Here is a 27425-nt window from a genome sequence, read left to right as displayed (position 1 = left end):
ACCAACAACGGAAACAAACAGAGAGAAAGTGAAGTGCTCACCTATTGTTGCATCTCCAACGCGCTCTAATGAGGGCGAACTTTACCCCCGTGGTGCATCGCCCGTTAAGTTACAATGCAACGGTCGCTTGTATGTTCTCCATTCAACTAGGCAACATACTCAACATGGAAATGAACAATAATCAATTTTTTCGGACTTAAGCTATCCAGTATCTTATTTTTCAAAACCAGATTTCAATATTAAATGCTTTGGGTAGGCTAATATACAAAGAGAAACATTGAAGCGGGCCGACTGTTTCTTCAAAGTGAATGAGTAGACAGTCGAAGTGACATCGTCCATGTTCTCATATGTATTTTGACAGAACTGAATAAAAACTGCTTGAGGCGACGACAACCTCACGTCCTAATTGCCCCTTAATTTCAATGAAAGTTTGGGGCGGTGTCAACTGGAAGTATTGGGTCCCGTCTTGGTTACTGCAATAACGGACCTATCGAATGCGTCAAAAGCACAACGGTGCGGCGTTGTTGACTGTTTGCTCTGTAGCGTAAAGAAACCGGGAAAGTAAACTGGGTTTAGAATGGTATTATCTAAAACAACAATGGGCCTTAGCGAGAAAGCAAATATACATTTAAGTGATTGGAGTGTTGTCAAGATGACTAGATTGATCTTACCTGCGTATGTGAGAAATCTCATACTCAGATGGACGCAAAGTCGACCGTGGATGCAAACTGAGTTGTGCCGAAGTAGATAAGGCAGAGTTTTGAGTTCGTTGTTTGGCAAAGGGGACCTCGCCCCATACCGTTTTCTTCGAACATCCCTCGAGTGTTCTTTTTCAAAATGCATAACTCATGTCATTCCTTGAAACTGCGACATGAGATTCCAGCACAGGAACAAGACTGAATGCAGAAGGTGATTTCAAGGTCAACAAGGCCACCGAGGAAGTGCATTTCTAACTGAACGAGATAAATTGTGAACTTTTACTTCGGCGTCGATATTATGGAATCCATTACGGTAACACCGCGTGATCGTTATGATCACAGCATAAAACGTGAACAGATGCGAGAGACGCTGGTCAAGATGGGCATTACTAAGCCGTTGCGAGAGCGCGACGCCCGTCCGAAGGTTTACCGCCGTGCGTCGGATTTGCTATCGAAGGGAAACAACTCGATCAAGTTTACCCCTCGTAGCGACGGCGTTCGACGCCGAGAAACTGAACCCCTCCTCGGGAAAATACCACTAGGAAGGCGCGGGTCTCTTCATCTCACGAACATCGTGAGCGGTGTGATGCCGGCCGTCAATACGATATCGGCGTTAACTCGCAGAGAGCCGTCTGATTCGGCCCTGTCCGAATCGATTCGTAGGATTGGTCGAACCGATGACAAGAAATGGAAAACAAGAAAAGCGGTAAGAGTAAACATATGAAAACTCTTTTTCTCTCTTGACGTTTCCTTGATTATTTCCCGTGAACTTGAACTTGAAGTTGCTAGTCTCTATGGTAAGTCTTTAAAACACATTGTGGTCAAGTAAAAAAAGAAATAAGATTTTGCAGACGAGGAGGATCGATTTTAAGATAAAAATAGCAATGGTGTTGCATGGACCGTTAATGGAATTGTAAGATCCCTCGCCTCCCATAAATGAAAATCACGCCGAGGTTTTTCAGCTCACAATCATTGCAGTTGAGATCAATAAAGCAAGGAACGTTTGTATTTTAAGGTGAAATTTTGTAAAATACTATGTTCAGTGATATTCATATTTAGGGATTGCAATTTTAGTCGAAGGCCCTAAAATTGGTTTGTTTTTTTTTGTTTTTTGGCCACTTACACATTTATACATTCGAATTTACAAGTGGCATCACAGGCGATCCCGATTTTTCTGAAACTTCCAATTAACCGGAAAAGTGAGTCACTTAGAGCTGATTAAATAAGCTTCAATGAAACTATCTCATATCTCACAACTATTACCGTCCAAGAGTTTTCTGAGAATTTATTACCCGAAAACTGTTGATTCTTATTCCCCGTAGACACGATTAAAAGAACTGACTATTCAAGTGAATGTGAACAGCTTGCGTTTCATAGTCCCCATTCGGTCAGTAAATAAATCAAATCACGACGCCAAATCAAATCCGATTACTCTATTTTACACATTCATTACATCGCGCAATGCAAGCAATACAAGCCGGTACTTAAATGACAATTCAATTTTGCTAAAGTGAAATTGAATTTACTCACACCGTGAATTTTACAACTGAAGCGCGTTAGATTGTTCTGAATGTATCTGATATAAGTAATGTATAACGCCGTCTCTGAATTTGGAAATGACATTTTTCCTCCAGGAAACATTCATTGCGTGGACGTTTTACAACTAAAAGAAAGAACAGTTTGCTGATGTATGCTACAAAGCAAACTGATTACCAAACGAAACGGTGAAGTACGACTTCATCATGAATAGAATTTTCTTATAAATAAAGTCAACTGAACTGAAATGGTCTATAATCCCAAATCATTGACTAAAATGCATTCGTTCTACTGTCAAAGTTTCAGTACAGTACCTTGTCTATGTCTGTCAGTCTCTGTTTCTCTATTACTCTCTCTATTTCTGTCTGTCTGTATACCTGTCTGTCTATCTGTCTCTCTCTGACTCTCCCTGTCTCTGGCTCCCTGTCTGTCTGTGTCTCCCTGTCTGTCTGTCTGCCTGCCTGTCTCTGTCTGTCTGTTTCAGTCTGTCTGTCTGTCCGTCACACAAACTCTCTCTCTCTCTCTCTCTCTCTCTCTCTCTCTCTCTCTCTCTCTCTCTCTCTCTCTCTCTCTCTCTCTCTCTCTCAGAAGTATACACTTAGGTGCATGTTAATCGTTGGCAATGATCATGTCATGTCCTTCTTGTTAGCTTGTCGAGAGCATTTGATAGACCTCAATCTGGTAGAGCACAATCAATTCGCGACACGCGACAAATGAAAATACGACGACACTAAAGGGGATAAATAAAGCGAAATTTCTGGAACAATCAATTATTCAAGCTTGATCAAGATCGATGACGAATGATTTAAAAGCCATGGGTCGGTTAAGTATTTGGTTCGTATTATAATAGGTTCTGACTAGTCTACTACCCAGTTATGGATGCAATTCGTAGCTAACAGACCAATCGCTTTATTGCTAGCAAAATGTATGTTCTCTCTTGCACAACGGAGCAACGATACTTCGACAGCATTGCGAGGAAACAAAACACGCGTTCTGTCATGAAGAGTAGAAGCTAGCTGAAACAGCAATGCGATAAATTGACAATTCATGCTTATGTGTGAGTGATTTGTGTCGGTTTCAAGATGAAGATTCGCTGCTAAGAATCGGGGTGTAATAAGGTTTCTTTCTTTTTTCTTTCAATAATTTAGGAATCAATAGTGATAATGATTAACTTAAAAATGAAGATGAGATTTACAGACAGCTTTGTTAGTATATAATGGACGTTTAAAATTGCTTTGGATATTTAGAAAAGTTCATGGTTCAGTTTTAAAAACAATTTGTCTTAGTTGATAGGTTTGGAGGACTGGTCAAACGACGTCCTATTTTAAGTGTATCAAGTACTTTATCGTGAACGCATCAAAAGAGAGTGAGATAGGTGCATCTGACATTACTCGCATTGCTATGGCAAAAGCGTTTGTCTTATTCAATTTAAGTTAACTTAAAGCGTACGCGGTGAACTTGAACTTGTCTTGCCTTTTGAGTCTGAAGGCATTACGTCGCAGGCATGACAGCACAACTTTTCGCAGGCTTCGACCTGAAACCGTACAAGAGCGGAGCCCCAACGAAACAACGATGCAAGTATGGCGATGGTTCAAAAAACGCAGTAAAATTGGATTTCTGACTTTTACAAAGTTCACTCCTACACCTTTACAAAGTTATCGGAAAAGATCGTTTGAAATTGTCCAAAATGATTGTCATCTCCAAAAGAGACCGAACTATATTTTTACATTAAAAGTCATGTTTTCTTTCAGATATTCCAGTCTGACAGACAATACATTGGGGCATTTTAAAAAGTCACATCCATGAGCATTGGAGATCACGTTAGGTAGTTTTATATGTAGACCACGCTCCGAGGTATATATTCTACACTTTTAACGGAGTTTTATACCCAAATAATATCCATTAATACACTTAATTGTGTGAATGAAAGTCGCTATGTCGTGCTTCAAGCATTAGAAATTTTACTTTATGCACAGATAGGCTGGAGACGTTCGGTGACACTCCCGGGCATGGAAGGAAATGCACGTATTATGGAATCAACCATTTATGACAAATCTGCAATCCATGTATATGGAAGTTGTGAATTTTTTCATATTTGTGAACCGTAGCATTGGATTCTAAATAACCAAGGTGGAGACATCGCTGATTAATTAAACTTACTAAGATGATACAATGTGTAAGATAGTCATTCTGAAGTAAAAAACAACCAAATACTTTTAACAACCTGGGACTTTATTGCTCCGGGACATCATTATACGCACGCTTTGTTGTTTCCAGTTCAAACTCGGGGTGAATGCGCGATGACAACGCAATAATTATTCCAGGACAACTGGGAACGGGTTGCCGTCTTTGGTGTAGAATTAATGGCGCCAGTTTATATGAATATTTCAAAATAGGTTGAAAAATTCATTAAGGTGCTGTACGGACAGCATTACACGACTTTTCTTTATCCGCTAAGGCAAATCTGAAATTTCGGAAGACTGTTGCGTATCAAGTATAAGAAGTCTTGTCGCTCTGTGCGAAGTTAGGTTGAATTACCCAAATCCGAAATTAAAAATTCAGTTTCAGATAACCCTTGGAATATCCTGTGAGTTGGCAGTAGGCGCTATTATAGAAATTTTGTCTGTACGTCGAAAAAAAATCAAAACCATCTATTTGACCTATAAGAATAGAAGTGATATGTAGCATATAATCAATTATATTTACTAGTGACTCTGCCAGAAACGTGAAGAATCACTTCTTTTCACTTTTTCAACGAAGTAATGAACAATCAGATTTTTTTGCTCCAGAAATTATTCATGTCATGATGCAATCTTGATAGATCTGATAGATAGATTGTCGTCAAACGATGTGAGGTAGTCAAGGAGACGACAACAAGGTAAATGAAGGTCATATGAAGGAAGACATGTTAAGTTGTAAAGAGGAGACAAAAATGGGCAATAAAAAGTGAAACCGGAGCAAAGGTATATGGACAAAAGATAATTGTGGACGCAAGAAATAAGCGAGTGACCAGAGAGGGCGGGCTCGATAAAGAAAGGATACGTGTCCGTTGAACGCACTCTCTCTTCTTTCCCAACAGAGCCACACTGCATACCTGGTCCAGAAGTTTCGAATGGTTGGAAAACTCATTGGATTCATGTACAGACTCTGCAAGAAACATTTCCATGTGTGAGTATCTATGAAAGAATGGCTAATATTTCATTTCTCACATTTTGACGCAGATACATGTAGGTGTTCTTCGACCCTTATTTGCCACGAGATGATTATTTATTTATTTATTTATTTATTTATTTATTTATTTATTTATTTACAAAGGGCCGACTCGGAGAAGTCACCACAAATTACGATGTATGGTATGGAGGAAAGAGAGGTTGACGGGGATCTTCTCTTTGACTTATCGGCGTTCAAAGCCCAAAAGCAGGTATAAGTTGTACGCACAATCTACTCATACGTTGCAGAAAAGATGAGCACGGCGATGCACTTAACACTGTTTCGGTCCAATATATGTATTAAAACTCTGATATGAAATACCTATGATGACAATAATTCATTCAATAATTCATTCCCGGCTAATCATTTCTGCGCCATTTTATGCCACTGCAGAGCACATATAGGTTTTGCAGGTTATATAAGACTTAGAGTTGTTGGCCTTCATCTATGATTTATTTTGCTAGAAATTCCAGAGAAACTGTCACAATATGATGACACTGTTTTGTTCAGTATAATTTAACAGTTTTATGATTTTTTGTTCTTTGCTGACGTGCACATGCTGAATATCCCAGGCAAGCTTATCAGTTGTCAGATCCTGACAGTAATATATACAAACAGACACGGTGCTGTCACTTATCTTTTTCTACAAGAAAACACAAACATAAATACACCATGCACCAGTCTCCTATTTCTGACTTCTGAGCTTTTTTAACACATTTAACACGATTTAGCTGTCTACCGCACACCTGGCGTTTCTCCTTCTCCGAGCGACGACGAAGTTTTCAAATCAGATGGAAAATTGTCGAATTATAAAAGAATATAACCACTGGCAAGCTGTAAGTCAATAGCCAAACTTGACAGCAGCGCCGGGAAAAAATAATTTGCATATCATTTCCAGCAAAGATTGTATTGCGACATCATTCATAAAGGACTGTGAATTAAAGCTTCATCAGCTTAAACAATCTATTTTTTAGTATTTTTTTAATTTTGATCTCTGACCACAGTTTCTTATTCTACTATCGACATCATGTAGAAATCCCTATCTTTAACTTGTCAACACAGCCTGTATATAATGCCCGGATGTCAATATGGACTAGAATATCATTCGGTAGCATCGACCATTGCATACTGTTCACAGTGTATTCTTTCATCGACGGCTAATACTCATGTTATTCAATACTCTTCCATGAGAGGAGGAAGAAGAAGAAAGTGATTCAGAAATTGTTTGATAGAATAAAAATAATGAAACTGCCATCGTCAATCACAGATGTTGTCCCCTCAACAAAATAGGAAGTTATGATGTAGTGGTTTTTAGGTCGTTTTTAATTGTCTTTGTCAAAATGATATTTTCTAGTCTACGCGCTGATCTAGGAAAAAGGTCGAGAATCATAAACGGTGATTTCAAAGGCCATACGGGTTCATCAGATCAATCGATGAATACTGACATTTCCAATCGGTAGCGGGATCATCTTTTCCCTAGCAAACAGATTAATAATTCAAATAAACGCAGAATGGACATAAAGGGGACTATTCCGATTAATTATGTCTGTTCTTCGAACGTTCATCAGAATTTAATTTTTAATTTCCCTACCAATCTTAGTCTCGTCGCTGCAATTGAAATTTCCTGAAGCAAAGTTTGTCGGTAATTTTTACAAAGAACAATTTTGCGTGTTTCCCCACCAGGGTAAGGTGACACAAGAAGCCAAACGGATTTTGAAGATGGAACCCCGGGAAAGAACACCAAAAGAACTTTATCACGTAAGTATATAATGCGCAGAAATTCGCCGTGTAAGTATATTGTGCGCATTGCTCGGAGGCAACCTTGTCGAAGTTTCCTGGCTATGACGTCATCGGTTTAGCCCAATCTTCTTGCATTGCCATTTCCTGTCAGATATAATAGCCTTTGATTGCATTTCAGTCTTGCGTTCATTTCGGACTGATCGTTAGGAATTGTCACTCTTTGCGTTTTAAAAGGGCATATCCGCAAGGAAAAACAGGCCTGCAGGTCGTGACGCAGAAAATCTGTCACCGTGGTCGAGGTTACCCTTTTACGACGTATCGTAAAACCGTAAGGTGAGCGCGTAATGGGCGTTTGATTACCCATCTGAGGGTTCGGTCGTAAGACGCGTACATGTCTTTTTACTTAGAATCAAAGCACATGTCAAACGCATACAGATTATCCCCACTGTGTTCACATCAGTATTAAAGACATCCTAATAATTTTATTTTACTTTCTTTCCTTTGGTCAAGGTTCAAGTTGCTCTTCGCAATATCGAGTCAATCGCATGCTATCCTGCCTACATGCATCGTAAACTAGCCGAGGTCGGATGGTATCAAAGTTTTGAACCCAAAAGACTCATTTTGAGACAGGGTTACATGCCTATCAACTACTATTTTGTGCTGTCAGGGTCGGGTAAGAACACAGAAATTAACACCGCCATCTTGGCACTGATTACGTAATATTGACGCCATACACGCACCTTCATTATTACGAAAAATACTATATAAGTTGGCGAAAACAAAGTAAATGATCTATTACACTAAAGCAGCAACGCCAGCTATGCAGATGTAGAGTCAGTGGGGCTGTGAAACTATATCTTCTGTCAATGACACTTGTCGACTTCTGAGACACTATTTTACACAAGGAAACACACGAGTTTTAGATGTAGGCGCCAGTACATCCAACATGCGTAAAAACTATACATCAGAACAGAATATTTCAAACGAAAAAATAAAGCTTTTGGCATGACTTACAACGAACTCTGTAGACAAGGGTTGCTATACACTGTAAATTATTTCACGTCAAATAAAATGAAGGATTTTTACACCAATACGTCATTACATAAAATTGTTTGTCGCGTTTTAGTGAATGGAACATTACCCGATGTACTTGTTTATAATTTGTGTGTTTATTTAATCTGTTGTAACAGCTGTAGTGAGCGAATTCAACGTAGAACGAGACAGGACCGAGACCGTCGGAATTCTGAATAAAGGAGAAAGCTTTGGGGTGAGTGAACAATATGTTTGATTCGAAGAGTATACGGAGATTTTTCATTCGTTGATTAGCAAAACATACGGCAGACACATGAATAGTCAAAGAAATTGAAGTGGGCGACATTCCTCAAGGTGTTTATCGAGTGCCAGTTCATGGAGTTCTGAACTTGAGTCAATGGCATTTGCAATTGGCAACTGAGCAATGCCTAAACCGTCGTCTTCTCTAGGTCATTTGTCGTTTAGGGAGCATTTAGTTTTTACGGGGAGGGGGTCGATGGAACTTGAGCGACAAATGAAATGTAAAAAGCGACCCCTCTCCAAATCAAATTTCTAAAATTCGACCCCACAATTCATCAATTGTAAAATGTGACCCCCCCCCCCCAAAAAAAAATCATCTGATTTGATTCATTAACCCTTTGCACCCTATGGCCCTGGAAATTAGGCCCTTAAAAGTGTTTGCAAGAAAAAGAGTTACCCTCCCCAATTTCCATGCACAAAAAACAGCGACCCTCCCCAAGATGTCACAGTCTGTATCAATGACATCTTAATTGACTTATAATTTTCCTTTGAACTTTCAAAGAATCCTTTTTGAACTTTACAAATAATCACTGGGTGAAATTCCAATGTCATATGGGTTTTTCAGATTTGCTTTTTCAAATATGATATTCTCGTCACGTACATGTACATAAATTGTCAAACCTTTTTAAAGCACAGATTTTAATAGCTAGTTTTATATTGTAAAAAAATGTTTAAAGTTTCCACACATACCACAATGTATAGAGAATCATCATTTTTGGTGAAATTCCAAAATCATTTTTTTTTACACAAACGTGAACTTGTAATCACCCAAGTCTCATCAAGTTCACTAATATCAATAATCAAGAGTACATAATTTACCTAGTTTTGTATGGGAAAAAAATATTCATAGTTTCCTTATAGACAAGATGGTCAAATTTCGGCGAAATTCCAAAATCAAATTTCTTGCTCACACATGCACAGGTAACTACCGTAGTCTGATCAAGTACATTAATATCAATTATCAAGAGTCTATAAATACACAGATTTAGCTAGTTTTGTATCTAAAAGAAATTATTCATAGCTTCTCATAGACTGCTCATAGATCAAGTATGGAGGACCAAGCAACATTTCGGTGAAATTCCAAAGTCAATTTTTTCCCCTAACTCCATACAAATCTTTATAAAATTTGACCCCCCTTCCAATCATTGATTGTATAATTTGACCACCCTAAAAACGGTTTTGTAAAAGTCAACCCCCCTGATTTCCACCGACCCCCTCTCCCAGTAAAAAACGAATGCTCCCTTAGACTGCGGAACACGAAATCTGTGCCGCGTTAACCGGCATGAACGAGCAGGCACGACCGACACCTATGGCCTTACTGAAAAACAAGTTTAATGATTGTGTGATTTCCATGTTAATGTAGTAAAACGTGAAAATCATCGTCAAGTGTTATGAGAAACGGGTACACAGGTTGTAAAATGCAGTTGGAGCGGTATAATGATAAAATCTACTGCAACTATAAAGATATGATATCCCTCGCTCAAGTTTCGTGCATTTGTATGAGTAATCTGATCTGAGATGAAATATAGTTGCCTGTCTGTCTGTCTGTCTGTCTGTCTGTCTGTCTGTCTGTCTGTCTGTCTGTCTGTCTGTCTGTCTGTATGTATGTATGTATGTATGTATGTATGTATGTATGTATGTATGTATGTATGTATGTATGTATGTATGTATGTCGCTGAAAGACGTATTTCAGCCGTGAACAACTATTTTTATTTCACGCTACGATTCCAGGAAAAAGCCATCCTGACATGTTCTACTCGGGAAGCAACAGTTGTTGCCATGGAGAGAATAGAACTGCTATGTATCGACATAGACGTAAGTGATCCATTATCTGACATTTTGCAGCCCCGTGACTCACTTCTGCTCAGAGCGAACTTGAATTGATACAGAATTATTGCGTGCAAGTCGATTATAATTGGCATAGCTTGCTTAATTGAGCCTCGTCATAGTTGATTATATTCGTTAGTTATTTCACGATGATGATAGTGAGAACTTCATAAAACCTTGCCACAAATCAAACACTGATTTCCCTCTCGACAGGATTACACCGAAATTTTCATGTCAGGCGGACTAGAAACACTGAGTCAGGATGAGAACATGGAGTTCTTAAGGTAATGTGACGCCCTAGTATTAAATTTCTTGCTTCGAAGTTACACAAAGACATCGTAGGAAACTGTAACGGCCTGGAATCTCCTGATAATTAGCTGTCGATTGTAGGGGGAGTAGAGACGGAATCAATTCCTGCTATGAAAGTAGTTGTCAACAGCGAAAGACTGTTGTCCGTTTTCGAGTGTCTCTAAAAATATACAAGCGAACGTTCAATCGTGTGGACTGTTGGGTAAATGGATGGTGAGAAAGCAAAAGAACCGAGGTGAAAATGAATGGATGTCGAAAAACAGGTAGAAGAGGGGGCTCTGAGCATCGTTTTCGCAGAGAAGACTGAAGTGGTAGAGCTGAGGCAATTTTGAACTGCAGCTGTAAATACCGCATCTGTATCACGACTTGTACTACAATAATACTATTATACCATCAGGATGGGATGAATAACATTAAACACTTTCTCGAGTTTGCGCATTTCTATCAATCATAAATGAGAAATCGACAGTGCACGGTGCGAAATCTTACCTATTCTGTCAGACTCGGTCGCATTAGACCATGCATGGGTGATTTTGAAGCATGGACTTCACGTTCGACCAGTTCAAGCATAATGACCCGTGAACCGTCCTTCTTATAATTCGACAGTCATCGAAAGAAATAAAGAGTGAAGTGAAGAATCAAGTAACGTTGTTTCTCAGAGTTTCAGTGTTTCTATCCAGGTCGAGGATGATAAGAAGGGGGCGGCTCAAAGTCACTACATGACCACAACTTTACTTTTACAATCATCGTATTTTACTAAACAAACTCTTGGTGCGTGTGATGCATCGATGCAGTATCCGAGTATATAAGTCCGCCATGCATTTCAAAATGTTCACGACTAAATACGAGAGTATAAATTTATTTATTCTCATACTCTCCGTCACCGCGTTAGCGTCTTAAGTCCGAAAACACGTCCTCTGCTTTTCGCAACATATTGCATATTTTCTCGGAAATCATCTCTCGGGGATGACTCTTAGCTTGGCGACATATCGTTAAGACTTAGAGATTTCAATATCATGAATCAACAAAGCTGTTTTATTTGGAAAGATCGTTGAATAATTACCAGAGATATCAGCATATATGCACCATATTTTGTACAAAGAGAAAAACTTACAGAATCTAATCCTAAATAAAGATATTTATACCTGCATATTATTACCCATCATTTTCAATACATTACTGAGCTTTATCGAAGCTTGCACGTAAGGTAGGCATGTGATTGTCACGTGACTGAGAACTCTCATTATATTCATTTGCAGGAGTTTATATTTCCTAAAGGATTGGCCCTTGGACTTATTGGCTGAAAACCCAAAGAAGTGTGCCCTGTCCTTTTTCAGGTAGGCGGCATTCAAAATTCTCTGTCGTCCGAATTTAATTTACCTTTTTGACCAGGAGAAGAGTATGTAAAGTGGGATAGACGCCTGGTGCCGGTGAATAATACGCTTCTACTAGTTAGACATGTACCTCAGCTTGGGACATAATTGTGTTTTTGTCCAGCGTTTAAAGATAATAACTTTTATTGTACGGGGCAACAATGCGCTGAGTGAGCGGTGCGTGTTCATGATTCACCGGTGTGTCGCATGTTGCAATCAATACGATCTTCACCGCCTGCACACTTGAATTTCAAGTCTCGCGAGATTAGGAAGACCTTGCTGTATCTGTGTAAATGTGAACAGTGCATATTACATCGAATCTGACACAATGTCGCAAACAGTGGCCGAGAGTAATGTTCGCCACATTTCCCGGTTCTAACGAATGGCGTGCAAATTACGCTAGCCTTTTTTCCCCCTACAGTATCACTTCCAATTAAAATCGATGCCAGACTGTAGAAATGCATACATTACCATGAAAATATTCTCTACGTACACCAAATCAGTAAACATTTCTAGTTGTCTTTTCAGAGTCACTTACTTTAAGAACAGAGTCACTTAATAGGTGTATGTCATTATAGATTCATTAGTTTGAATAAATCTCACTTTCTCGAGGGTCGATAGGTCTATGTTTTGCTCGAGGGTCGATGATAAAATATTAAAATGTGAAATCAATGACTGACCCATGTACATGTAAAGAGCTGATTTAACAAGTACTTACGAAAGGAACATAGATTTAGAAGTACGGCTAAGACAAATCGGAGATAATTTATTCAAAGCTAAAGTTAAGTAATAAACACAAATGACAAGCATGCCGCTTTTCATGTGAAGGAGTTGCTTGAGTTTCTATATGATAGCAAATTAAAGTAGTGAGCAAAGACGAAACAAAAATATTGACGTATCAAGTTTGTTTCCAAGAGAGTTTAACTAGCCTAGCACGAACAAATATATTTCAACGTGACCTATAGTCCACACGACCTTCACTTTTAATAATGCTCAGGTGTGTCAATGCGCAGAGTGATAGCGGGGGTCGCCGGTTCAGGCGATGGGAACGAAATGTGACTGATTTGAATTGCTGTCTTTTGACACACTTGGCTGTTCCACCATACGAGAGAAAACTAGCGAAACGGCGGGTACTCGTTTTCTACCTTAATCTTGATGGTTTGGATTATGAAGTTGCAATGTTGGTATCACCGTTAAATCCTCGGGCTGATTGAACCACTGTAAATGCGCATTATGAAGTAATCGGTTTACCGATTAGTGGTAAATCACGTGATTTAATGTGATCGGAAGTCTCTGTGGCATTTTTATTGTTTTGGCGGGGGACTTGATAGATCTGATTTTTAAGCTCTGCCCAAACCTTGCCGTCGATGAAGCGAAGGTGAACAAACGACGGCGATGTCCAGGTCAATAATTGAAAGACATACTGGGTCTCTCGAGACAACCGCGGAACATTCCTCTCCGAAGCGTGAGAGCAGGATAAAATTTATGTTAGTGCTAAAACAGGGCAAAAGGGATTCACGTGTGTCCTGGGATATGCTGTAAATATCAATCTACCTCGATTAATTGCCCTGTAGGGTATGAAGTCCACAGAAGGTCTCTAATGAACCCGCAAAGAAAGATGTTTAAATAGAGACACGCATAAGTCCGTCAATTCATGTCTCTTGCCAATTTCTGGATCATTATTATTTGATTAATTGCCGTCAGACAGATGAGGTAATAATTGCACTCTCGAAAAGGACCGAGGATGACAGAGAACCCCGGACAAAGAGACCCATGATCTCCGTAGACAGTTTCTGTGGGCGGTCTTTAGTCGTGGAGCACGCGACGCGGGGCCTACTGAGGGCAGCAAAGTCTTTACCCTGTAAATGAGTGATGTAAATTTTGCTGTCTGAAATATCGTTCAACAGGAGCTCGTAAACGGCCAAGCATAAGCTTTATGAGCAATCGACCCTAAAGGATAAACCCGGGCGTTGAATTAACCACCGTATATCTTATTTAAAAGTCAAAACACCTCTCGATGATTTTAATGACGCGCATTTGTTTTGGCACTGACTATTAATATCCCTTTCAGTGAACGAAACAGCTGAAGTTGACTTGTGTTCAAAATGACAACATTTTAGTATCTAATCTTTTGCACGTTTTAGGAAAGGTCAAATACTAGTTGAAGATAGCGCCAATGACAAATGGATCTACATTGTTAAATCGGTAAGCCCAATAATTCTTTCAGCTAATTTTGCATTGGGAACGTACAACGCCTTTCGCTTTCCTTCTTCGCAGAGGTATTTAAACAAACCATGGAGGTAGTAGAGACAGACAGACAAGCACGCAGCACCCCATTTACTCACACAATTACATGCTTCTCTGTGGTAACAGACTGCAAGTGAATGAAGAGCTGTTCCTTCACGACTGCGAGCTCTTGGTGCTTCCTCTACGGTGAATCCGAATGTCAATTCTCACCTATAGACACTGTAACCCTTGTTATTCCAGTTAGTCAATTAAAGTTCGGGAAGGACTAAGGACAAGACGTGATATGTGATGTTCAACAAAGTGAGCACGGATTTCTTAGGAGTATATTGATGCCTTCTTTAGAATATACGATGATCGACACTGATTTCAACCAGAAATTATTTCCCTAAGAGCATAATGCATGCATACGGAATAATCTGAACGTCGTGTGATTTGCATTTAAGGGTCGCTGTGATCTTCTTAAGAAGGTCAGAAAATTCAAGAATGGCGAAGTTTACGAAGAAGAGAGGATACCGGAGAAAGGTAAGCATTCGCGGAGAGAGATTTTTATGTTTTGATTAGACCAAGGGCAAAAATCAATGTTTTTCGTAACCTAATCTACCCAGTTGTAAATTTGTTGCCCCTGAAGATATTTTCCACTCACATAGCACATTTTTGCGAGGTGTGGTAATTTTGTCAATTTTTCTAATTTACTTCGGGTCAAAGTCTCCCTTCAATGATTACTAACCCAACTGTTAGCCCATATTTTCAGAACCCGCAGTTAGGGGAAATGCACACATTTCTTATTTGGCCTCACGCGCACTTCGGATTACTTTTGCGTCGGTGGACCGTTACGAGCGCACACTACCGCACTTCGGTCAGGGACTCGGGGCGAACCAATCAATTAGCCGATCAACCGTATACTGATGCCGTACCCTCCGGCGGCGAAACTTATTTCAACGTTTACCTTTCTACGAGGAAAGTCGCATAATTGCACAAAAACCTTTAGAAAGTCTTCGAGGAGATGCCTCCGAGCGATAACAACAAACATCACTCATTACCTCCTAAATGGAACGAAATTGCAAAGTCGTAATCGTGTTTATCCGAAACAATTCGTCGCTAAATTCGGCTGGCAAAACACGAGCGACATTTGGGGAAATTATCTCCGCGGCTAATAATAAGGTGCAGCGGGTGAATTCGATTTTTATATTTGATTTCAAAATAGAACCGATGGAAAGGGATCTTGATCAGCTGCAGTGCTGTATTTCATTGAAATGAATCTCGGATCTGTCGCATTGTCCAGTAACCAGGATGTTGTACAGACTCTCTCCTGGTATTGCTAGCAAGCCGATTATTTTTTCACAAAGTTTCTTCTTCAGTACGGCGCTGAGGCAGTATCGTTTCATCTTCCCGCGTCCACTTGACTGCGCATGCCTAATAGCATTTCCACAGCCATTCGCTCCGGAAAAACCATTGATTTGTTTGAAGGGCTGTTTAAACTAACAGCACTACGGTCATTGAATTTGACATTGACAGCTTCTTACACGATCTTGATAATCAGTTAAGGACCCAGTGTACAACGATTTTGTTGCCTTGTTCCAGGATAAAAAAAGCTAGGATGAATGGGGAGATTTGATAAAGAAAATGTCATGAGTCCTATAGGCCTAATGTGTGTAAATTGGTGAGGTAGCGGGTAGCGATCAGTGCTCTCAAACTTCAAAAGTCAGAAATAGAGAGAGAGTTCCGATTTCATGAATCCTGACAGAGCTTCACATCCCGTCTGTTCTGAAAATTACGTGAGCATTTCAAATCTATCGCATATAAGGGCGTTATTAAATTAGCTGCGGGGATGATTAATATTGCCATTTCTCAATTCTTAAGTTGGAGTTGCCAAAAATGATTATTATTGCAAAGATCAACATAGAAGACTTTTCATGACTACTCTGATTGCGTGTTATTAATTTAAAAGCAAATTTTCCTGGTTATGCATGCCGTAAATTGAAATCTTAAACACGGGCAATGCACTGTTATGGCTTTAGTAGTTTTTATCGGTGTCTAGACGAATTGATTTATGACGCGGTCAGCCGGCTATTTGCCTCTGAATGACAGTGAAATCATTATTTATCCGTCGTGAATGTGTATCAAATAATATGAATTCATTTTATGAGAACATTTGCGTATTATCTTGCCCTCAAACTTGCAAATTACTTTTTTTTTTATACGCTGCATTCGCATTCTTTGAATACTGAAGTTTCTCCCCGGCTTCTGCTTCAGATATATCATTATAGAAACAGACTACCGGAGGGGTATTTTAACTATTATATACCGGAGGGACATTTTAAATATTTTATCATATTAATTTGCAGAATTAAACCGAACGATCTGTATAGAGTCTATTTAATGTAAATTTAACTGCAACTTTCGACAACTTTGCAGTATTATTTTTTGCCACTATACCGTTTCTTGGTCTTCCTCCCACCGCGTTTTGAAATACCGCAGCGGCGGAGTCGCTGTAGAAATACTCGTATATGATTTGTCAATCCGCCATGCCAGCGTGTGACGAGCATTGTTATTGTTGACGATTGAATTCAAGTCTGGACCTGAATTTGATCATCAGCACAATCAATGTGGTGCACACATACAGTCGACGTCGATATGCTGAGAGCTTGATGGTTCATCGCGATGTTCAGCCATGGACTTGGTTCACTTCGGTGAATAAAGAAAGTCTCGATACTTGTAAATACCCCGTCGCGTGTGTATCTTTGCATTTTACGCTAAACTGTTTGTCTTGTACAAGAAGCACCTGTAGAACTATGGAGTCTGCGAAGTAGGACTGAACGCGATGCAACCGTGCAGATAGTTCGAAAATCCCAGTGTAAATACCCTGTATCGGCGTTCATCTCATTGAAGTATTTTCACGAAAACTATCGATCACAAATAAAACATCAATTTCTTGAATCACAACTGAACCAAGGTTACTCGCTGTGCGAGCCAGACCCAGAAACGGTCGCTGACACATGCAACAAAACTTGAAAAGAATTGTCAACGTTACTGTTGTAGTAGTTTAATCTTGCACTGGGTTTCGCTCCTTTTTAAATATGTTGCGTGCATTCGGAACCAAAGCGAAAATAAGTGTATTACAGCATGTCATAGTAGATATGTACGGCCCGATTTCACAAACTAACACATATCTTCTGCCTTAGAATGTAACAAGATTTGCTGTTTCCTTTTTGGGGTTTCCCGATCCTGAGGAAGTAGGAGAGATTTTGGTAAAGAAACACAATAATGACACTCCGTTCTTTCTTTACTCTGTAGGATCCCGTATTGATATGATGTTTGAGGCGAGGCAGACTAAAGACGAAGCCGAACTGTTTGTCGAGGAGTTAAGAAGGGCCAGAGCGGAGAGGGAATCACAGCGGTGCGCTCAACTCGCTGCAATCGAGGAGGTAGCAAATGAGGTCATTATCGACGCTATTGGTTACTCCCTCGTAATTGTTGTGCGGTGAAACATTTCAATTGCCCATAAAACATGTAGTAGATGCATAGTTCCACAGTGAAATTTTAAAGAAGTAGAGGAAATTAACGAGTGCGCACAATTACAACAAAAAGATGGCTATACGTAAACTGCTTACTTCTTGCAGCAACGAGTATTTGCAATGAAATCCCTTCAACTGAATGTAAAGCCGCAAGTCTCAGACTGTCTATTCGTGCTGCAAGGCGTCTTATGGATTCTTTAACAAATACAATGTATGGGTGACACTGAACACATTGTGTGGGATTAATAACATTACGTTTATGATGTGACGAAGACTAGATCGTGAAGTAATGATTTAAACTGCTCTGTTCAGAAAACCCCTTTACAGGCCTTCGTTGTCTGGCTGGACAAAGTATATCCTCAAGCCAGTTGGACTAATGATCTCCAACACTGATTAAACGTTTAAGCTCTGTCGATGCGGATCCAATTAATTTCAGTTTACAGAAGCAATGAAAAAAACCGCAACGTGCTTTCCTTCTTTATTTAAGAAAATCAATATCGCGTCGATACCATACCTGCCTCGTTATTTTCCGTTTTCAGAATGCAGGGTCCGATCTCGTCGAGACTGACTCGCTCAAAAGCGGGAATACGTCGGATGAAAGTGAAGAAGATCTCGACGAAAGCACGGACAATAGAGAACATACCAGTGACGGCAACCAGGTAAGACATGGGCCACGTGTTGGTCATATGCATTTCAAGTGCAGTAAGATGACGAAATTGAAAAAATAAATCAAACGCTGTCACTTTCATTAAAATAATTTTGGTGACAGAAGCTTCAAACAACAGGTATATTTGTCAATCTCATTATTACTTTCTCTGCCCATTTGCTTTTCCTTTTACAATTCACATATTGTTGAATCTCTGTCTGTCTGTCTGCCTGTCTAGTCTGTCCGGCTCTGTCTCTGTCTGTCTCTGTCTGTCTCTGTCTGCCTGTCTGTCCGTCTCTATCGCTCTCTGTCTGTCTGTCTTCTGTCTGTCTGTCTGTCTGTCTCTCTGTCTCTCTCTCTCTCTCTCTCTCTCTCTCTCTCTCTCTCTCTCTCTCTCTCTCTCTCTCTCTCTCTCTCTCTCTCTCTCTCTCTCTCTCTCTCTGAAGAGAATACCATTGCACAATCGAACCAACCTGTCACTTTACTCTAGTACCTCTTGAAGTGACTACTTTTTTGAGTTGTGTGTATTCTGCTATTGTCAATACGCCGAGTGGCCAGTAGCGTCATATCGCCAACGCTTTGGTGACATCTTGATCTCTGTGTCAATCTAGCGACCTGTTAAATGTGTCTGTGTATCCTGGCTGTGCATACTTTCCATCAACACTGTATCATACATATCTTATAGTCTTGAAGGCACAACATGATTTGATCGATTCTAACTTAAGAGAGATAGGTTCTCTGTCTCACATAGTATGCTTTAAATTACTCTGCGATAAAATACACTTTTACCAAAATTTCACATAAATTGAACTGAAATTACTTGACAAAAGCCCCGGTGAAAATGATCAGCTTATTGTGTTGATTATACATACATACATTCTGTTTTCTGGATTGTAACCATCCCACTGGCTCGTTTGGCCATTGTTTTGCAGACTGGTGACCTGAACTACCGATTTATCAAAATAAAATCCCTGACAAAAGGAGATACATTCGTAAGTACATTCATCCTTGTGTCGAATCTATGATAAAAAGGCAGATAATTTGTTCTGTCGGCGGTTGTTTGACACTAACACCGTTTCGGTATTCGGACAAACTGCTTGACTTTACAGTATAAGTATCAGGCATAGCTGTGACATCGACGGGTCAATAGTCGCGTCTGATCATGAGGGAGAAATCGTTAGATCTTAGGAGGGGGTTATCAGAATTAAGTCATTCTATTTTTTTCACACCCTACGATATGACAAAGAATGTTTTTTGAACAAAGGTGAAATGGAATTTTTTTATTTCGAGATTATCACCTTTTTCCAGTTGGCAGTCGTTTGATTAGCGTTTGCAAAAAGCAGCCAAGCTGCCAAAATTAACGTTGAAACAAACTCTTCCCTACATGTGACACAAATTTTAAGAACAGTCACAGACTTAAAACCAGATATGAACTGAATGTGCTCACGTGTTTTACAACAGGTTCATTAATAGTCAGTAAACAGACTAGAAAATTTTAGCATTTACTCAACACAACAACTTGACCTACTAATGTGACCCCTGAATGGAAGGAAAGACTTTGAGCTTGACAAAATTACAAACTTAGTTATTAAGCATTGAAATTGACTGCTGATGACTCGACATATATTGACATTTATCAGACACTACCGGACGCATGAAATAATACAGTATGAAATGAATTACTGCATGCCTGCAGTAATTCATTTTTACTGTTATGAAGTTGTGTAAAACAATTGTACCTTTGACCTGTCTCATTTTAAAGTTACGAAACAACGAGCAAGGAGATGTTACGCAACATTTGCAGACCTCAGGATAATCACTAACCAAATCACAAGAACAAAGACAGACATTGTATATTCTGACAGCAGTTCAATTGAACACACGACGCGGAGTGGACGACAGACTTCTGATAAGAGTAGACATGTATACGGTATACTGCCAGAGTAACTATCTCTGACGAGGATTTATTGTATTATGTTTTTCAATATCCCTGTCAATAAACCAAATTCATACCAATATAATCGACACCCGTGTGAGGCGTGTAATAAGAACAATTATATATCTGTTATATCATTATATGTAGGAGGTTTCATCAATTTTCGCACAGTACTCTCAGAGTTAAATCACTAATTACAAAACTTTACTTAATATGTGAATGAGCTAATTATTAACTTGACACGCCCAATGCTTCTCAGTACAATTAAATATTTATCAGCAATTTTCATCAAATGTAATGCTGTAATTTTGGAGTAATATGATCTCGCTATGATTTATCCTCCAGAATTGGAGATTAAAGAAACTACAGAAATGGCCTTTTCTGCTTCATATCTGGACATTTTACTTGAATTTGACTCTAATGGTCACCTTTCTACTAGGCTATATGACAAGAGAGATGATTTCAACTTTAGTATCATCAATTTTCCACACCTCATAAGTAATATTCCACTCTCACCAGCTTATGGGGTATACATTTCCCAGCTTATTCGATATGCGAGAGCATGCAGTTCATATAGTGATTTTGTAGAGAGACATGGCCATCTCTCTTACAAACTGTTAAATCAAGGTTACACCAGAGCAAGACTTGTCTCTACATTCAAACGCTTTTTTGGCAGGTATCGCAAGCTGGTAGATAAATACAATATCTCTCTTCGACAAATGATCACTGATGGTATCGGTGACATTGGGCCTTAGTAAATGACCACTACCTATCTGACTTATAGATTTATATATGGCGGGTGCCACATGTGGGGCAGGATGCGCTTACTATTTTCGAAACACCTGACATCACTTCTTGGTCTTCTGGCCAGAGGTCCATATATCTTTCTTTCATGAATATGACTTTGTTTGTGTGCCGTCTATTTACTGTCTGTTCTGTGCTGTTTTGTGTCTATGTTTACAACTATCGTCTTGCGAATTCTGACCTACTGTCATTGGATTATGGATTGGTATGATTGCGATTATTATCACTAATTACAAAGTTCCTTAAATATGCAAATGAACCCTTACTTAACCCCATACAAATACATGCTTTACACCAGAATTAGCTATCTATCGGATCAGTATCTGCAGCAGATTTCATCACATTTTGTCCAGTTATTTCGGAGTTATATAACTAATTACAATACTTCATAAAATATGCAAATGAGCTATATGTTAACTTGACAAATGCTTGTCAGTACAATTAGATATTTATCAGATTAATATCTGTACCAGATTTCACTGACTTGGGCGCCGTAATTTCAGAGTTATATACCTAATTACAAGGTTCATTAAATATGCAAATGAACCCTTAATTAACTTGACACTACTAAGCGCTTTACACCACAGTTAGATATCAGTCAGATCAGTATCTGCAGCAGAATTCATCAAATTTGGTGCAGTTATATCGGAGTTATATGACTAATTATAAAACTTCATTAAATATGCAAATGAGCTATTTATTAACTTAACACTGCCCAATGCTTCTAAGTATAATTAGGTATATTTTAGATCAATATTTGTTGCACGTATCATCAAGTTGGTGCAGGAATTTCAGAGTTATGTCACTAATAACAAAAGTTAATTAAATATGCAAATGAGCAGATAATTGACATGACACTCACAGTATCATCATAATGTTCTGAGTTTGTCATCTGTGAAAAGTTTCATGAAATTTTGTGCAGTATTTCTTGACATATGTCTACACTGTCATTACCGTCTCTATAGGGACACCATTGTACAGAAAAAAATGATATTGCATAACTTCATTAATATGCAAGCCACACTAACCAAAATCTAATCAGTTCGTGCAAGTAGCATATGGTACCTGTGTACCAAATCTGACTTGAATCTGTTCAGGCGTTTTGGAGTTATCGTGTAAACAGACAGACACACAGACACACACACTAACATACACACACACACGGACAGACAGACAGACATCGCTATGACATTAGCCCACGTGTAAACACGAGAGCTAACAAGGTCGGCTGCAAACATTAGGTGTCATTTGGAGAGAGGTTTGCGCATCTCGACCAATTTTAACAACGATTTACCGGTCCAGAAATGCGAGACTAAAGTTTTAAATTGTCTAGAGCGATCTTGCCCATGAGTGTAGAATGACAATGTTTGCACAGTCACATCTGGATAGGCCGTTCTTGTGTCATGCATGGTCAGCGGCTGGCGCAGTCAGACAGACAACCTAATTTCACGCGGTCAAGAGTCTGAGGTAGATATACGTGTCACTTTTAATACTGAAGAAATTTACGGCTGCAGAATAAATGTCTGTGGCGTGATTTATGCTAAACATGTGACTATTAGCCACAGGTTAAATTAAAGGTTACTCAATACGACTGTCGACGGATGATTGATAGTGTCGCGGTTGTACTTACCATGATAACCACTGTAGTGAGAATGACTATGAAATGATGAATTTAACCGAACGTGGACAGCGAATCTAAGTTGTAAATCCGACGATCGAAGATCAGACAGTATTACTGTTTGGTTCGAAATAAAATCGCCACGTAATGAATATAAATTTCAGTGAATGTCAGTGACAGTTAGTGTGTCTGCAGTGCCTGATACTAGTAGGTAAGTTGTGATTCAAGTCTAAGAGGATATCAAGAGTTATAATGGAAACGATAATCTCTAGTGGGCATGCGTGACAGGTATCCGCAATATTTTGTTGCGTGTTCTGATCCTTACGGTTATTTTAATGGTGCGACTTTTGACAAAACTTTGCTCCGGTTGTCGAATTAAATATTACTATTTCGTTGTCTCTTCTTTCAAAAAATGTGTATTTCGAGCATTTTCAGACGAGGTGAGCATTTAAAAGTTAAGTGTGCGGGAGTGACGAATTGCATGGATTAAACCCATGGTAGTATAGCGTACTTGGGGAAATACTTTATACCTTTAATCACATGCACAGGGTCAGCCTATAGGATCTATGGTGATGGTGGTTCGCCTTGAGAGCTTCTTCTGGCGATAATGAGGTTTAGATGGACAGAAGGTCATTAACAGTTTCAGTCCCAAATCAGCGATTATCGGTTTTCGTTTTCCCTGTTTTTGCTCACAGGGTTTAGCCGACCTGGCATACGGCGCAAGACGGAACTTCTTTTTGATCAGCGAGGCCGCAGAGTGTGTTATGCTTTCCAAGAAGTTTTTCCTGAACAACGCGTCCATAGACACACTTCTGACGATTAAAAAGACGGTAAGACAGACGTTTCAAAACGGATTTGCCACTGAAAGGGACAGTAGCTGTGATCGAATTTTGAAAATATTTTCTCTTTTTTGTGCTGTAGAAACAAAAACATTTTCTTCTTCTCGCGCCTAGACTACGTTGGAACATTAGCTTAGCAAACAATTTATATTGTGTTACAATAGGTATTGATATTGTTGACAAAGAATTGTCGACGGGACCAAGTTGCCAAAAATATAACTGTTACATCGGATATTATTTAAATACAAGTTGTCTTTCAGGCAAACTGAAGACAAGACATTTTGAACTGATATCAGTAGGAGAACAAGAAACTATATAACACAAACAAAACAAAATATGACTAGAACACATCAAAGGTCAAAGCTAATGGTGCTTGAAGCCACATGTATCCAAAGAACATTCCGCAGTTGTGATGTCACATGATATGATGAGTCAATATTAGGTAAATTCATTGCTTTCAAGAGAAGTTTGTGAAAAGAAAAGCTCCCTCTGCGACACTTGGGCTTGAGGATTTTTTCCCCATCATAAAGGGTCTGATTAGTCTATTAATATTGATACGCAGCCACGGATCTCGCCTCATAATCGTATTCAGCTGTCTTTTCGGATTGATATGCCCAAGAGACGGAATTGTTGTCACGATGCACATCAGAGTCCAATGTGTATTGGGGTCTTTTCTCCAACGTCAGCTCTTGAGAGTGACTCCAGGAGAGTGACATGTACACTCCTTTCGTAAATGACGTTGTTTCATCCCCAAGTCGTTGGATATTTCTGAGAAAAAAAAGCAAAAGCTTTTCATCAACGCTTAGCTCCGGCTTAATTCCGTCAAAATATTTATATTTTCATCAGCTTTAACTTTTGATGCTTTTCCCAGTATTATTGTTCTTTTCAAAAAGTACAGTAGCTCGTCCTACTTAAATCACATATCTGAAATCCCAATGATCAACTCGTCGACACTTCAAGTTCCCGTACATGTGTAATGGGCAATTTGTTAATATATTGTTTACAACCAAATTTTAGTCTGACCTGAAATTGACTTGTCAATATTAAGCAAAGCTTTACTCCTCCGAGAAGAATAATCAGAAAATGTATTTGTTAAAAACGATGAAAAGATTTCATAAAATTTAATCAAAGCCTTATAACTCCTTGTTACATTCCGTGTTGACATGTCCGCATGTCAACATATTGGAATAGCTACGATGCACGCCGATCAAAGTGTAAATTTCCATAAATCACATGTTGGAATATGAAACCAAGATGAAGGAGCAAAGAACTCATAGACGTGTAAACAGACACCTTCAACGGCTAAGCTGCCTGCGTGGATAAACGGGGTCAATTTTCGTTTTATTGAACACCGTGTAGTTACATTTTGCCCGAATTCAAAACCAGTCCGCACATAAACTGTTAAAAGAGACACATCTTAATATATTGCACCGCGTTACGTGATGTTCACCAGTGTCTAAATAATATTTATTTCTACAATTGACGTCATGTCAGGTGGCTTTGTTGCTGTACACTGAGTCTTACTTCGCCATTTGGCGGCTTTGCCACGGTCTACAGCTTTTGCGTACCGAATAAGCGAAAGTAATCCCCGTCTATGACTTATTTATCGCTCAAATGTTAGTATTTTCTCCAGAACAGCTTGCAAATATCCGCTCCGGGGCACTTTGCGTAAAATCACAAGACACAAGGGTTCATCCATTCGCTATTCGTGCATGCATCTCGAGTTACATGAACGATTGCCCAACGCTTTCTCACGCCGCGTATATCATTGTAATTTTCAGCGATGACGTCATCTCTGGGCGTCTGTACATTAGTTCGGACAGCTTCAATACAGCAGTGAACAAACAATCAGGATTGCATAGGCAAGCAAAAGAACAAAAAACACACAAACAATCAATCAAAAAGAGACGACGAAACAGGCAGAAATGAGTAGATACTTAGCAAACATAATAATGCCATTTGAAGCATTATTTTTTTTGCAGTTCTTGGATTTTTGAAAAACCTACCAATCTGCCAGGAAAAAAAACAAAGACTGACAAAAAACACAAGCGTATTGACATAAGCTGGTTTTTTTTGGTTTCTTTTAGAAAAATAATAATTTTATTCGCAATAGTGTTAACATTGTGTTTGTTTTTCTTAATTTTCTCTATCAGCACGCGGACGGTTAACAAAGAATTTTATTTGACGCGCCTAATTGTATCGATATCTTCTGTAAAGCAATTATCACGTGAAAGAAGCGAGAATTACTGCTTTCTTATTTGCCTTTCCTTTGTTAAATGTTTCAAGGCACGTACAGTAATCTCATATTCCCACTTCAACTCTATATATCGCTAGATTGCATATAAAAGAGATGTGTTTATGACACTCATAACTGAGACTAAATCAGTCAACTGTGTGGAGCACGAATAACAAATATAAAATACCGTTAATCAGAGAACCGGCAGTCACGCTATGTTTAAAATCTTCCGGCATCATTAACGGTGATCATGGGAATGAGATTAGTGATACAATTTGATAGGCCCTTCACTATAATTTTGCTCTTGAGAGTCTATTTATATTAATAATATATGTACATAACATTTTTACTTGTATCCACCGTGACATTAATAATATATGTACATAACATGTGAAATGACAGATGTCTTCGTACTCTCTCTCTCTCTCTCTCTCTCTCTCTCTCTCTCTCTCTCTCTCTCTCTCTCTCTCTCTCTCATCAGAGTTTGAGTGTCCCTTACTTTTCTTGCCTCATTAATTCTGTAAATTACCCGCCATAACTCGGGATTAAAATATTTATATATCGTCACCCAGTTTCCAAATTCAATCAACGATATACCGATTACATCCACAGTTTAGTTACTGTGTTGCATGCGCAAACTAATAAGGAATAATTGATGATCTTGATAGACTTTACCTGTGAGCAAAACCTCATTTAGTTCGCTCAAGCGAAACGATTTACTGTCGAAACAGTTCTCTACAACAGTTACTGTCTTTGGGTATATAAACCTATTGCCGTTCATTTAACTGTGGTTTTAATTTCTTTTCAATTGCCTCGTCTCTTTTCGACCTTGAAAAAATTTTCATAGAAAGGCGATTTAGAGTATTTTTTTGTGTATCGCCCTTCTGTTCATTTAGGAAAGTGAACTGCCAACGGACGAAGAGCTGAATAATTTGCTGAGGAGGCAAACGAACTGGGTGCAGTATCGCAAGGACATGGTTCAGCTGAAAGTGAGAGAAAAAGACAGACCCAGATAATGAATATTTAAGTACTCATCGGTTTGTGAACAATCATTAATTATGCACAACCGTTCCAATCCTCCCTCTCTGGAGAAGGTTACCGTTTTATCAATGGAAGGGGTGAAAGTGACAGAGGAGAGGCCCTGTCTCTAGCAAATGCTCCTTAAAACGACAAACTGTCCGTTGTGTGAAATCTCCTTCACGACAATATGGCGGGATATGTCGAAAGATATTTCAAAATCGCTGATAAAAAATTGATCGGCAGCCCAAGACTATACCTTACGAGAACATTTTACGAAAATAGTTGAACTTAGATGGACGTCGATTTCCTATTAATAACAACAATTTTTTAAAGATTAATTTATATAATTTAAGACAGCAAAACAGTCATGGTAATTCTTCATGAGACATTTCACTCGTGTGACGATAACACAATGATGGTCAGCGTTTCTCGCACTCGGATTTGATATTAATATTTTTTCTAGAATAAATTAAGAGATGTAAATTTTACTTTCGTAAAAATTAAAATGAAATTTTCTGAATAAAATATAGAAAAATGTG

At 39.0% G+C, this 27425-nt stretch overlaps 1 protein-coding gene across 3 annotated transcripts; it reads left to right on the top strand.

The window, feature by feature from the left end:
* Positions 1 to 681: 681 nt before the first annotated feature.
* LOC139135542 (cyclic nucleotide-binding domain-containing protein 2-like) lies at positions 682 to 27425 on the top strand. Of its 3 annotated transcripts, none has more exons than XM_070702979.1 (16): positions 682 to 1404; positions 5314 to 5402; positions 5550 to 5655; positions 7128 to 7202; positions 7695 to 7857; positions 8375 to 8451; positions 10248 to 10331; positions 10557 to 10627; positions 11912 to 11989; positions 14170 to 14230; positions 14716 to 14794; positions 17567 to 17709; positions 18327 to 18446; positions 19366 to 19425; positions 23487 to 23621; positions 26763 to 27425. In XM_070702979.1, the coding sequence occupies exons 1-16, from the start codon at positions 997 to 999 to the stop codon at positions 26880 to 26882; spliced, it is 1869 nt and encodes a 622-aa protein (XP_070559080.1). In that variant the 5' UTR covers positions 682 to 996; the 3' UTR covers positions 26883 to 27425. The 3 variants fall into 3 exon arrangements, with proteins under 3 accessions (XP_070559080.1, XP_070559081.1, XP_070559082.1); XM_070702980.1 differs by having other exon boundaries at positions 698 to 1404; positions 17567 to 17697; XM_070702981.1 differs by lacking the exon at positions 23487 to 23621 and having other exon boundaries at positions 863 to 1404; positions 26763 to 27033.

This window comes from Ptychodera flava, chromosome 6, assembly GCF_041260155.1.
Source record: "Ptychodera flava strain L36383 chromosome 6, AS_Pfla_20210202, whole genome shotgun sequence".
Lineage (NCBI taxonomy): Eukaryota > Metazoa > Hemichordata > Enteropneusta > Ptychoderidae > Ptychodera > Ptychodera flava.
This window is presented reverse-complemented; position numbering and strand designations above follow the sequence as displayed.